The sequence below is a fragment of the Petromyzon marinus genome, assembly GCF_048934315.1.
Source record: "Petromyzon marinus isolate PM22_M1 ecotype Great Lakes invasive population chromosome 80 unlocalized genomic scaffold, UKy_Petmar_22M1.pri1.0 chr80_unloc.2, whole genome shotgun sequence".
NCBI classification, from domain to species: domain Eukaryota; kingdom Metazoa; phylum Chordata; class Hyperoartia; order Petromyzontiformes; family Petromyzontidae; genus Petromyzon; species Petromyzon marinus.
The window spans coordinates 457,867-471,596 of NW_027422630.1; the positions used below are offsets into that span (position 1 = coordinate 457,867).

The 13,730-nt window shown below is 61.0% G+C and overlaps 1 protein-coding gene across 1 annotated transcript in view; it reads right to left on the reverse strand.

Annotated features, from left to right (window-relative positions):
* Positions 1-13,730, reverse strand: part of LOC116958640 (uncharacterized) — a 50,241-nt gene that overhangs the window by 6,503 nt on the left and 30,008 nt on the right. The window contains exon 3 of the mRNA XM_076058895.1: positions 6,497-8,732. Coding sequence (XP_075915010.1) covers positions 6,497-8,732 — 2,236 coding nt within the window. The remainder of the gene's footprint in view (positions 1-6,496; positions 8,733-13,730) is intronic.

The window sequence follows — 13,730 nt, forward strand, 5'->3', positions numbered from 1 at the left end:
ACTCTCTGTATGTGTCTCTCACTCTCTCACTCTCTGTCTCACTCTCTCACTCTCTGTATGTGTCTCTCACTCTCTCACTCTCTGTCTCTCACTCTCTGTCTCTCACTCTCTCTCATCTCACTCTCTCACTCTCTGTCTGTCTCTCTGTCTCTCACTCTCTCTCATCTCACTCTCTGTCTGTCTCTCTGTCTCTCACTCTGTCTCACTCTCTCACTCTCTGTATGTGTCTCTCACTCTCTCACTCTCTGTCTCTCACTCTGTCTCACTCTCTCTCATCTCACTCTCTCACTCTCTGTCTGTCTCTCTGTCTCTCACTCTCTCTCATCTCACTCTCTCACTCTCTGTCTGTCTCTCTTTCTCTCACTCTCTGTCTCTCACTCTCTCTCATTTCACTCTCTCACTCTCTGTCTCTCACTCACTCTCTGTCTCTCTCATCTCACTCTCTCACTCTCTGTCTCTCTCTCACTCTCTCACTCTCTGTCTGTCTCTCTGTCTCTCACTCTCTGTCTCTCACACTCTCTCATCTCACTCTCTCACTCTCTGTCTGTCTCTCTGTCTCTCACTCTCTCACACTCTCACTCTCTGTCTCTCTCACTCTCTCACTCTCTCACGCTCTCTCTCTCCCCCTCACCCCCTCTCTCTCTCACTCTCTGTCTCTCACGCTCTCTCTCTCCCCCTCACCCCCTCTCTCTCTCACTCTCTGTCTCTCACGCTCTCTCTCTCACTCTCACTCTTCCTCTCTCACCCTCTCTCACTCTCTCCATCTCACTCTCACACTCTCCCTTACTCTCCTCACTCTCTCTCTGTCACCCTCCTCTCATCTCACTCTCTCACTCTCTCACTCACGCTCTCTCTCTCCCCCTCTCTCTCTCACTCTCTGTCTCTCACGCTCTCTCTCGCTCTCACTCTTTCTCTCTCACCCTCTCTCACTCTCTCCATCTCTCACTCTCTCCATCTCACTCTCACACTCTCACTTACTCTCCTCACTCTCTCTCTCTCTCTGTCACCCTCTCTCTCATCTCACTCTCTCACGCTCTCTCTCCCCCTCACCCCCTCTCTCTCTCACTCTCTGTCTCTCACGCTCTCTCTCTCTCTCTCACCCTCTCTCACTCTCTCCATCTCACTCTCACACTCTCCCTGTCTCACTCTCACTCTCTGTCTCTCACGCTCTCTCTCTCTCTCACTCTTTCTCTCTCACCCTCTCTCACTCTCTCCATCTCACTCTCTCACTCTCCCTGTCTCACTCTCTCACTCTCTCACCCTCTCTCCATCTCACTCTCTCACTCTCCCTGTCTCTCTCTGTCTCTCTGCTCGGCGACAGCACCATCACCCCGTCCGGTTTTTCAGACCATCACCCCGCGAGTGCGCGGCTGCGGTTCTCCGGGGCAGAGCGCCGCAGCGCCTACTGCAAGCTGGACGTGCGGCTGCTGGACAACGAAGGGTTCGAGGCGACATTCAGGGCCCGTTGGGAGGCCGGCAAGAGAGTGCCTTCGGCTCGGCACGGCAGTGGTGGGAGGACACAAAGGCCCAGGTCAGAGGCCCTCTGCCTGCGGCTGCGGGGCCACTGTGCGACCGTCGGAGACGGAGCGACGACGGCTGGGGCGTGAGTTGCTGCTGCTCGAGGGAGAGTTGGGCTTGGTCCAGAGCGGCAGCGGCGATGGCGACCCCGATGACAAGGGGATGGTGCTCCCGGGGAAGCAGCGGCCTCTCCGAGCAGTCACGGACCAGCAGGCCCACGACTGTGGTTTTTTATGCGGGAATAGATTGCATCATTTTTTTAATGCGCATGGACGCGCCCTCTAAATATTTTTGTGGGCTGGCAAAAAAAAAACCCCCGGTAGGGAGGAGCAATTTTGGGGGACTAGGCACCGCGACGGGGGAGGAGGCCACGGAGGAGGGCGAGATTGCCAGGGTGGCGAGGGATTGCTATGCTGGGCTTTTCAGCGAGGGCGTGGTAGATAACGAGGCTGTGCGGGATCTACTGGAAGGAGGCCCCGCTCTGGAGGTCTCGGATAGCGAGCGTCTAGACGGCCCCGTCGCTCTGACCGAGCTCACCGACGCGGCGAGTGGCCTCGCGACTGGCAGGGCCCCGGGGTTGGATGGTTTGCCGGTAGAGTTTTATGAAGTCTTCTGGAATGAGATTGCCCCCCCCCACCTGCTCGGGGGTGCCGGAGGGGAGCCTGCGAGAGGGAGAATTCCCGCTGAGCTGCAGGAGGGCCGTGGTCACGCTGCTGCCCAAGAAGGGGGACTTGAGGCGCATTGAGAACTGGCGGCCCGTCTCCCTCTTGTGCGTAGACTACAAGATCTTCGCCAAGGTCGCGGCGAATCGGCTCAAAGCGGTTGTGGGGAAACTGGTTGGCCCTGAACAGACTTATTGCATCCCTGGCCGGTGCATTTACGACAACATGAGCACGGTCAGGGATGCAACATCTCTCGCTGATTTTCATGGCAAGGAATCAGGCCTCCTCTTTATGGACTTAGAAAAGGCCTTTGATAGAGTTGACCGCACGTACCTGGGGAAGCCGCTCACCTCTCTGGGTTTCGGACAGTTTCTTTGTCGCGCATATGTGAAGCTCCTGTATGAGGGCACGTGTAGTCTGGTAAAGACAAATCAGTGGCTCGGTGCCCCCTTCCCTGTGACGAGGGGCATCAGGCAGGGGCGCCCGCTCCCAGGGCTCCTCTATGCCCTGAGCGTTGAGCCGCTGGTGCGGAGGCTGAAGGAAGTTTTTGCCCGGGGAACGTCGCTATAAGGTGTCGGCCTATGCAGATGACGTGTGCGTGGTGGTCGGCGACGCAAGAGACCATCTCAACGCTCCGCAGGGCTGTGGCGACATTCGAACGAGCGTCCGGCGCCAAGGTCAACGGGGAGAAGAGCGAGGCCCTCTGCCTGGGAGCGCGGGGCGTCGTGCGCTCCGTGCTCCTCCCCAGGGGGAGTCACGTGGCAGGACGAGGGTGTGCGGTACCCCGGGGGGGGTTCACCTGGGCAGACCGCGGGCGTTTGAACGAAACTGGACCGAGCTGAAAGAAGCGTTTGAGGCCAAGCTGTTCGGCGTGGACGAAGCTGGCCCCGCTACTGTCCTTCAGGGGGCGGGTGCTGGTGGGAAAACAGCCTGGTGGCGTCTGTCTTATGGCACCGGGCTAAAGTCCTTCAGCCCCCCGACTGGTTGCTCCTGGGGACGGGCCGCTCGCTCGTCCACCTCGTCTGGTGCGGTAAGCGCTGGACGAAGCCGGGCGTGCTCCACCTGCCGGTGCGAGAGGGCGGTCAGGGCCTGGTGGATGTCACCGCCAAAGTTTGTGTTTTTCAGGCTGAGGGGGTGCGGCCGGGCGCCTGTTGTACCAACGGGAGGGACCCCAGCGGACAGCGCTGGGGCCCCTCAGCCTGTTGAGGGGTGCGGGCGGGCGCCTGGGGTACGACAGGGAGCTGGTCCTATTGGGACTTGGATCGTGGCACCGAGGGACCCCCCACCCCGACCCCCCCTCACCCACCCCCCCCCCACCCACCCACTCACCCACCTCTACCCCCCCCCCCCCGCCCTTCCCGGGGCTCCTCCTCTCCGGCATCGCAGTCCCCCGGGGCGCTGCGATGCCGGAAAGCTGCTGCGGCTCGATCGATGCAAGAAGGCCGTGGGCCTCGAGGGCGATCCGATGAAGGCTCTCTCTACGAATGCTGCGTGAAGGCGCTCCGCCGCACGGAGTTGGCGGACGCGCCGGACATCAAATGGAGGGCTCATTTCCCTCCCCCTCGCCCGAGGCTCACCCCCCAGTGGGAGTGTTTTCTACAAGTCCCCCGTAACGAAGCGCTGCGGAGACCTCCGACGGAGTGCTCGCGCGCTGGACGCCGCCCTCTCCCGCGTGGCTCAGCAAGGTCACCCCCGGGGCGTCGGACCTGTGCGGGTTCCTCGGCGCGGTCGAGGACCTGGCTCACCAGCATCTGGAATGCCCACGGCTCGGCCCGCTGTTTCAGCTCCTGGGAACGTCTTTTGTGAAACTGGGGGTCCCCTTCTACAAGGGGGTGCCTTACCTGACGAGCAGGCGGCACCGCTTGGCGAACTTTGCCATCGCGCAGAGCTGAATAATGGCTATCTACAAGACACGCAAAAAGAAATTGCAGGGTGTCGCCGACGTGCAGCCGCTCCTCGGTGGCGGTGCTGCATGAATATCGCGACGTCTCCGCCGAGGGCACGGCGGCCGGCCGGCGTGCCCTCGAGCGGTGCGGGGGGCCGGCCAGGCCCCGCGTACAGTCACGGACGGCACGCTGACTTTTACTTTTCGAACGCTCCCGGTGCCCGCCCGCACGTCGTGCGAGCCGAGGCTCCCTCCGGCGGCGTGGTGCGAGCGTGGACTTGCGAGGCGTGTGTGTGTGTGTGTGGTGTGTGTGTGTGGTGTGTGTGTGTGTGCGTGTGTGTGTGGTGTGTGCGTGTGTGTGTGTGCGTGTGTGTGTGTGTGCGTGTGTGTGTGTGTGCGTGTGTGTGTGTGTTTGTTTGTCGAGGATTGCGTTTTCTCTATTTCCTGTGCGCACGTGTGGATGAGCGGAGGCTGTGGTGTAACTCTCGCCCCGATCCGCGCTACGGAGCGCCGTGCTTGTGTGCACCGGTTGTGCCGTCGGTCGTTCGTGCGTGTGTTGACGCGCTTGACCGGTGTCGTCGTCGTTTGTTGCTGTTTTTAGCTGGGACTACCCCCTCCTCCTCCCCCACCCACCCACCCATAAGCTTGGCGTGGATGATGCCCGGTCGAGCGTCGTTTGAGAAGAGGTTTTTTGTTCCCGTGTACGGGACGCTGCAGGTGACGGCGAGTGAGCCACGGCCCAGTGCCGGGGTTTTTTTCCCCTCCCCCCATCACCGTTTGCTGCCCGGACCATGGTCCGATGCACTGTGGATCCACTGCAATAGCAGGTGGAAGCCTGAATAGAGGCAGTCGAAAGTCAAAGTCTCACTCACTCACTCTCACTGTCTCACTCACTCACTGTCTCACTCACTCTCTCACTCTCTCTCACTCACTCTCTCTCTCACTGTCTCACTCACTCTCTCTCTCACTGTCACTCTCTCACTGTCTCACTCTCTCACTCTCTCTCTCACTCTCTCTCACTCACTCTCTCTCACACTCTCTCTCTCTCACTCTCTCACTCTCTCACACTCTCTCACTCTCCATCACTCTCTCACTGTCTCTCTCTCTCACTGTCTCACTCACTCTCTCTCTCACTGTCACTCTCTCACTGTCTCACTCTCTCACTCTCTCTCTCACTCTCTCTCACTCACTCTCTCTCACACTCTCTCTCTCTCACTCTCTCACTCTCTCACACTCTCTCACTCTCCATCACTCTCTCACTGTCTCTCTCTCTCACTGTCTCACTCACTCTCTCTCTCACTGTCACTCTCTCACTGTCTCACTCTCTCACTCTCTCTCTCACTCTCTCTCACTCACACTCTCTCACACTCTCTGTCTCACTCACTCTCCATCACTCTCTCACTGTCTCACTCTCTCTCTCTCACACTCTCTCTCTCACTGTCTCTCACTCTCCATCACTCTCTCACTGTCTCACTCACTCACTCTCTCACACTCTCTCACTGTCTCACTCACTCACTCTCTCCATCACTCTCTCTCTGTGTCTCTCCCCCTCACCCCCCTCTCACTCTCTGTGTCTCTCCCTGTCTCTCTCTCTCTCCCTGTGTCTCTCTCTCTCTCCCTGTGTCTCTCTCTCTCTCTCCCTGTGTCTCTCTCTCTCCCTGTCTCTCTCTCCCTGTGTCTCTCCCCCTCACCCCCCTCTCTCTCCCTGTGTCTCTCTCTCTCCCTGTCTCTCTCTCTCCCTGTGTCTCTCTCTCCCTGTGTCTCTCTCTCTCCCTGTGTCTCTCTCCCTGTCTCTCTCTCTCTCCCTGTGTCTCTCTCTCTCCCTGTGTCTCTCTCTCTCCCTGTGTCTCTCTCTCTCCCTGTGTCTCTCTCTCTCTCCCTGTGTCTCTCTCTCTCCCTGTGTGTCTCTCTCTCCCTGTGTCTCTCTCTCTCCCTGTCTCTCTCTCTCCCTGTGTCTCTCTCCCTGTGTCTCTCTCTCTCCCTGTGTCTCTCTCTCTCCCTGTCTCTCTCTCTCTCCCTGTGTCTCTCTCTCTCCCTGTCTCTCTCTCTCCCTGTGTCTCTCTCCCTGTGTCTCTCTCTCTCCCTGTGTCTCTCTCTCTCCCTGTGTCTCTCTCTCTCCCTGTGTCTCTCTCTCTCCCTGTGTCTCTCTCTCTCCCTGTGTCTCTCTCTCTCCCTGTGTCTCTCTCTCTCCCTGTGTCTCTCTCTCTCCCTGTCTCTCTCTCTCCCTGTGTCTCTCTCTCCCTGTCTCTCTCTCTCTCCCTGTGTCTCTCTCTCTCCCTGTCTCTCTCTCTCTCCCTGTGTCTCTCTCTCTCCCTGTGTCTCTCTCTCTCCCTGTGTCTCTCTCTCTCCCTGTGTCTCTCTCTCTCCCTGTGTCTCTCTCTCCCTGTGTCTCTCTCTCTCCCTGTGTCTCTCTCCCTCACCCCCCTGTCACCTGCATCTTCACGGAGGCCCGGACGATCATGGACGCCCTGAGGTCGGCCACTCGCACCATGAGGCAGAGGCGGCCGTCCCTCAGCGCCACGACGGCCCTGCGGCTGAAGAGGAGTGTCCCCGCGCGGCTCCGCGCTGTGGCCGTGCGTACAAAGACGCAGCCCAGCAGCACGGAGGAGGCGGCGAGGCCCCACAAGCACTGGGCCGCCACCAGGCCCACGGAGGCGACGGTCCAGGCGAGGCCTCCGGCGCAGGCCCCGCTGGGCGCGCGGGCCCCGAAGCCCAGGGCCGTCTGCAGCTCCAGCGAGAAGAGGAAGGAGGAGGGGAAGGAGCGGACCCCACGCACGCACGGCGAGTGGGGCGGCTGCGGAGGAGGATCAGCTGCTGGTGGTGCTGGAAGATCAGCTGCTGCTGGTGGTGGAAGATCAGCTGCTGGTGGTGGTGGTGCTGGTGGTGATGCTGGTGCTGGTGGAAGATCAGCTGCTGCTGGTGCTGCTGCTGCTGCTGGTGGTGGTGATGAGGGGAAGGAGCGGACCCCACGCACGCACGGCGAGTGGGGCGGCTGCTGAGGATCAGCTGCTGCTGCTGGTGGTGGTTGAAGATCAGCTGCTGGTGCTGGTGGAAGATCAGCTGCTGGTGGTGGTGATGGTGATGGAGGTGCTGGTGGTGGTGGTGCTGGTGGTGATGCTGCTGCTGCTGGAAGATCAGCTGCTGCTGGTGGTGGTGCTGGTGGTGATGCTGGTGCTGGTGGAAGATCAGCTGTTGGTGGTGGTGATGGTGATGGAGGTGCTGGTGGTAGTGGTGATGCTGGTGGTGGTGGTGCTGGTGGTGATGCTGCTGCTGGTGGAAGATCAGCTGCTGGTGGTGGTGATGGTGATGGAGGTGCTGGTGGTGGTGGTGATGCTGCTGGTGGTGGTGATGGTGATGAGGGGAAGGAGCGGACCCCACGCACGCACGGCGAGTGGGGCGGCCGCGGAGGATCAGCTGCTGCTGCTGGAAGGTCAGCTGCTGGTGGTGGTGATGGTGATGGAGGTGCTGGTGGTGGTGGTGCTGGTGGTGATGCTGCTGCTGGTGGAAGATCAGCTGCTGGTGGTGGTGATGGTGATGGAGGTGCTGGTGGTGCTGCTGCTGGTGGTGGTGGTGATGAGGGGAAGGAACGAACCCCACGCACACACGGCGAGTGGGGCGGCTGCTGAGGATCAGCTGCTGCTGCTGGTGGAAGATCAGCTGCTGGTGGTTGTGGTGCTGGTGCTGGAAGATCAGCTGCTGCTGGTTGTGGTGCTGGTGCTGGAAGATCAGCTGCTGGTGCTGGTGGTGGTGATGGTGGTGGTGCTGGTGGAAGATGAGGTGGTGGTTGTGGTGGTGGTGGAAGATGAGGTGGTGGTGGTGGTGGAAGATGTGGTGGTGGTGGTGGTTGTGGAGGAAGATGAGGTGGTTGTGTTGGCTGTGGTGGTGGTGGTGGAAGAGGAGGAGGAGGAGATGACGAGTGAGGAGGATGAGGAGGTGAGGCTGGAGGATGATGAGGCTGGGACGAGGGTGGAGGTGGTGATGATAGCGGAGGAGGTGGGTGGCTATGGTGGTGGTGATGATGTGAGGAAGGAGCGGGAGATGGTGATGGCTGAGTGGGGACAGAGGAGGAGGAGGAGGCAGATGGTGGTGAGGAGGTGCTTGCTGAGGTGGTGACGGGTGAGGAGGTGGTGGCGATGAAGGGTGAGGAGGTGGTGGCGATGAAGGGTGAGGAGGTGGTGGCGATGAAGGGTGAGGAGGTGCTTGCTGAGGTGGTGACGGGTGAGGAGGTGGAGGAGATGGAGGAGGAGGTGGTGGAGGAGGTGGTGGAGGAGGAGGAGGTGGAGGTGGTGGAGGAGGTGGTGGAGGAGGTGGTGGTGGAGGTGGTGGCGAGTGTGGAGGTTGTTGAGGTGGTGTTGGTGGTGGTGGAGAAAGAGGCGGTCCTGGGCGAAGAGGTGGAGGAGCCATTTGAGGAGGTGGTGGTGGTGGTGTTGGTGTCGAGCGACGAGGGCTCCGTGAGGATTGGAGACATCGACACCGAGCCCGGAGACTCCCGGGCGGCAGACGCCTCGGACTTCACGAGGCCAAGTTCAACACCACCACCACCACCACCACCGCCACCACCACCACCACCACCACCGCCACCACCGCCACCACCGCCACCACCACCACCGCCGCCACCGCCACCGCCTGCCACCGCAACCCCAGGGCACCAACCGAGGTCCGCGGAGCTGAGCAGAGAGAAAGTTCTTAGCGTGCACCTCCGCCGCTACCGCCGCCATCTCGGTGAGGGGCTAGGCGAGAGTCTCAACCCGGGGCACGGTAACACCGTCACCACCCGGGGCACGGTAACACCGTCACCACCCAGGGCACGGTAACACCGTCACCACCCGGGGCACGGTAACACCGTCACCACCCGGGGCACGGTAACACCGTCACCACCCAGGGCACGGTAACACCGTCACCACCCGGGGCACGGTAACACCGTCACCACCCGGGGCACGGTAACACCGTCACCACCCAGGGCACGGTAACACCGTCACCACCCCGTGGTGGACGAGAGTCTCAACCCGGGGCACGGTAACACCGTCACCACCCGGGGCACGGTAACACCGTCACCACCCAGGGCACGGTAACACCGTCACCACCCGGGGCACGGTAACACCGTCACCACCCGGGGCACGGTAACACCGTCACCACCCGGGGCACGGTAACACCGTCACCACCCGGGGCACGGTAACACCGTCACCACCCGGGGCACGGTAACACCGTCACCACCCGGGGCACGGTAACACCGTCACCACCCAGGGCACGGTAACACCGTCACCACCCGGGGCACGGTAACACCGTCACCACCCAGGGCACGGTAACACCGTCACCACCCCGTGGTGGACGAGAGTCTCAACCCGGGGCACGGTAACACCGTCACCACCCCGTGGTGGACGAGACTCTCAACCCGGGGCACGGTAACACCGTCACCACCCGGGGCACGGTAACACCGTCACCACCCGGGGCACGGTAACACCGTCACCACCCGGGGCACGGTAACACCGTCACCACCCGGGGCACGGTAACACTGTCACCACCCGGGGCACGGTAACACCGTCACCACCCGGGGCACGGTAACACCGTCACCACCCAGGGCACGGTAACACCGTCACCACCCCGTGGGGGACGAGACTCTCAACCCGGGGCACGGTAACACCGTCACCACCCGGGGCACGGTAACACCGTCACCACCCGGGGCACGGTAACACCGTCACCACCCGGGGCACGGTAACACCGTCACCACCCGGGGCACGGTAACACCGTCACCACCCAGGGCACGGTAACACCGTCACCACCCGGGGCACGGTAACACCGTCACCACCCAGGGCACGGTAACACCGTCACCACCCCGTGGTGGACGAGAGTCTCAACCCGGGGCACGGTAACACCGTCACCACCCCGTGGTGGACGAGACTCTCAACCCGGGGCACGGTAACACCGTCACCACCCGGGGCACGGTAACACCGTCACCACCCGGGGCACGGTAACACCGTCACCACCCGGGGCACGGTAACACCGTCACCACCCGGGGCACGGTAACACTGTCACCACCCGGGGCACGGTAACACCGTCACCACCCGGGGCACGGTAACACCGTCACCACCCAGGGCACGGTAACACCGTCACCACCCCGTGGGGGACGAGACTCTCAACCCGGGGCACGGTAACACCGTCACCACCCAGGGCACGGTAACACCGTCACCACCCGGGGCACGGTAACACCGTCACCACCCGGGGCACGGTAACACCGTCACCACCCGGGGCACGGTAACACCGTCACCACCCAGGGCACGGTAACACCGTCACCACCCCGTGGTGGACGAGAGTCTCAACCCGGGGCACGGTAACACCGTCACCACCCCGTGGTGGACGAGAGTCTCAACCCGGGGCACGGTAACACCGTCACCACCCGGGGCACGGTAACACCGTCACCACCCCGTGGTGGACGAGAGTCTCAACCCGGGGCACGGTAACACCGTCACCACCCGGGGCACGGTAACACCGTCACCACCGCGTGGTGGACGAGAGTCTCAACCCGGGGCACGGTAACACCGTCACCACCCGGGGCACGGTAACACCGTCACCACCCGGGGCACGGTAACACCGTCACCACCCCGTGGTGGACGAGAGTCTCAACCCGGGGCACGGTAACACCGTCACCACCGCGTGGTGGACGAGAGTCTCAACCCGGGGCACGGTAACACCGTCAGCACCCCGTGGCGATGTTCATCCTGAACGCGGACGGGGAATAACCGCAGAGAGAGAGAGAGAGAGGCAGACTCCACGTGGACAGCAGCAGCAGCAGCAGGCGTCGTCAGGGACGGGATCGAATCCACGACCTCCTGCGTACCAGGCGAGGTAGTCAACATCTCACAGCCACCGCGGTCGCTATGGAGATTGTAACTCTGTGGGCGTGGCAGTGGTTGCTAGGGGGCGGCGGTCGCCATGGAGACCGTGACTCTGTGGGCGTGGCAGTGGTTGCTAGGGGGCGGCGGTCGCTATGGAGATTGTAACTGTGGGCGTGGCAGTGGTTGCTAGGGGGCGGCGGTCGCTATGGAGATTGTAACTGTGGGCGTGGCAGTGGTTGCTAGGGGGCGGCGGTCGCTATGGAGATTGTAACTGTGGGGGTGGCAGTGGTTGCTAGGGGGCGGCGGTTGCTATGGAGATTGTAACTGTGGGCGTGGCAGTGGTTGCTAGGAGGAGGCGGTCGCTATGGAGATTGTAACTGTGGGCGTGGCAGTGGTTGCTAGGGGGAGGCGGTCGCTATGGAGACTGTAACTGTGGGCGTGGCAGTGGTTGCTAGGGGGCGGCGGTCGCTATGGAGATTGTAACTGTGGGCGTGGCAGTGGCTGCTAGGGGGCGGCGGTTGCTATGGAGATTGTAACTGTGGGCGTGGCAGTGGTTGCTAGGGGGCGGCGGTTGCTATGGAGATTGTAACTGTGGGCGTGGCAGTGGTTGCTAGGGGGCGGCGGTCGCTATGGAGATTGTAACTGTGGGCGTGGCAGTGGTTGCTAGGGGGCGGCGGTTGCTATGGAGATTGTAACTGTGGGCGTGGCAGTGGTTGCTAGGAGGAGGCGGTCGCTATGGAGATTGTAACTGTGGGCGTGGCAGTGGTTGCTAGGGGGAGGCGGTCGCTATGGAGACTGTAACTGTGGGCGTGGCAGTGGTTGCTAGGGGGCGGCGGTCGCTATGGAGATTGTAACTGTGGGCGTGGCAGTGGTTGCTAGGGGGCGGCGGTTGCTATGGAGATTGTAACTGTGGGCGTGGCAGTGGTTGCTAGGGGGCGGCGGTCGCTATGGAGATTGTAACTGTGGGCGTGGCAGTGGTTGCTAGGGGGCGGCGGTCGCTATGGAGATTGTAACTGTGGGCGTGGCAGTGGTTGCTAGGGGGAGGCGGTCGCTATGGAGACTGTAACTGTGGGCGTGGCAGTGGTTGCTAGGGGGCGGCGGTCGCTATGGAGATTGTAACTGTGGGCGTGGCAGTGGCTGCTAGGGGGCGGCGGTTGCTATGGAGATTGTAACTGTGGGCGTGGCAGTGGTTGCTAGGGGGCGGCGGTCGCTATGGAGATTGTAACTGTGGGCGTGGCAGTGGTTGCTAGGGGGAGGCGGTCGCTATGGAGACTGTAACTGTGGGCGTGGCAGTGGTTGCTAGGGGGCGGCGGTCGCTATGGAGATTGTAACTGTGGGCGTGGCAGTGGCTGCTAGGGGGCGGCGGTTGCTATGGAGATTGTAACTGTGGGCGTGGCAGTGGTTGCTAGGGGGGCGGCGGTTGCTATGGAGATTGTAACTGTGGGCGTGGCAGTGGTTGCTAGGGGGCGGCAGTCGCTATGGAGATTGTAACTGTGGGCGTGGCAGTGGTTGCTAGGGGGCGGCGGTTGCCATGGAGATTGTAACTGTGGGCGTGGCAGTGGTTGCTAGGAGGAGGCGGTCGCTATGGAGATTGTAACTGTGGGCGTGGCAGTGGTTGCTAGGGGGAGGCGGTCGCTATGGAGACTGTAACTGTGGGCGTGGCAGTGGTTGCTAGGGGGCGGCGGTCGCTATGGAGATTGTAACTGTGGGCGTGGCAGTGGCTGCTAGGGGGCGGCGGTTGCTATGGAGATTGTAACTGTGGGCGTGGCAGTGGTTGCTAGGGGACGGCGGTCGCTATGGAGATTGTAACTGTGGGCGTGGCAGTGGTTGCTAGGGGGCGGCGGTTGCTATGGAGATTGTAACTGTGGGCGTGGCAGTGGTTGCTAGGGGGCGGCGGTCGCTATGGAGATTGTAACTGTGGGTGTGGCAGTGGTTGCTAGGGGGCGGCGGTCGCTATGGAGATTGTAACTGTGGGCGTGGTTGCTAGGGGGCGGTGGTTGCTATGGAGATTGTAACTGTGGGCGTGGCAGTGGTTGCTAGGAGGAGGCGGTCGCTATGGAGATTGTAACTGACGGGCGTAGCAGTGGTTGCTAGGGGGAGGCGGTCGCTATGGAGACTGTAACTGTGGGCGTGGCAGTGGTTGCTAGGGGGCGGCGGTCGCTATGGAGATTGTAACTGTGGGCGTGGCAGTGGCTGCTAGGGGGCGGCGGTTGCTATGGAGATTGTAACTGTGGGCGTGGCAGTGGTTGCTAGGGGGCGGCGGTCGCTATGGAGATTGTAACTGTGGGCGTGGCAGTAGTTGCTAGGGGGCGGCGGTCGCTATGAAGACTGTAACTGTGGGCGTGGCAGTGGTTGCTAGGGGGCGGCGGTCGCTATGGAGACTGTAACTGTGGGCGTGGCAGTGGTTGCTAGGGGGCGGCGGTCGCTATGGAGACTGTAACTGTGGGCGTGGCAGTGGTTGCTAGGGTTTACGTCATCACTCCCCTTTGCGCGTATTCACTCCACGGTAACGCCACCGCCCCTCCCCCCTTCAGTACTCTGTCTCATAACGTAGTGTAACGTAACGTTATGTAACGTAGTGTAACGTAATGTAACATAATGTAACGTAGTGTAACGTAATGTAACATAATGTAACGTAGTGTAACGTAATGTAACATAATGTAACGTAGTGTAACGTAATGTAACGTAGTGTAACGTAGTGTAACGTAATGTAACGTAGTGTAACGTAATGTAACATAATGTAACGTGGTGTAACGTAATGTAACATAATGTAACGTAATGTAACGTAGTGTAACGTAGTGTAACGTGATGTAACATAATGTAACGTAGTGT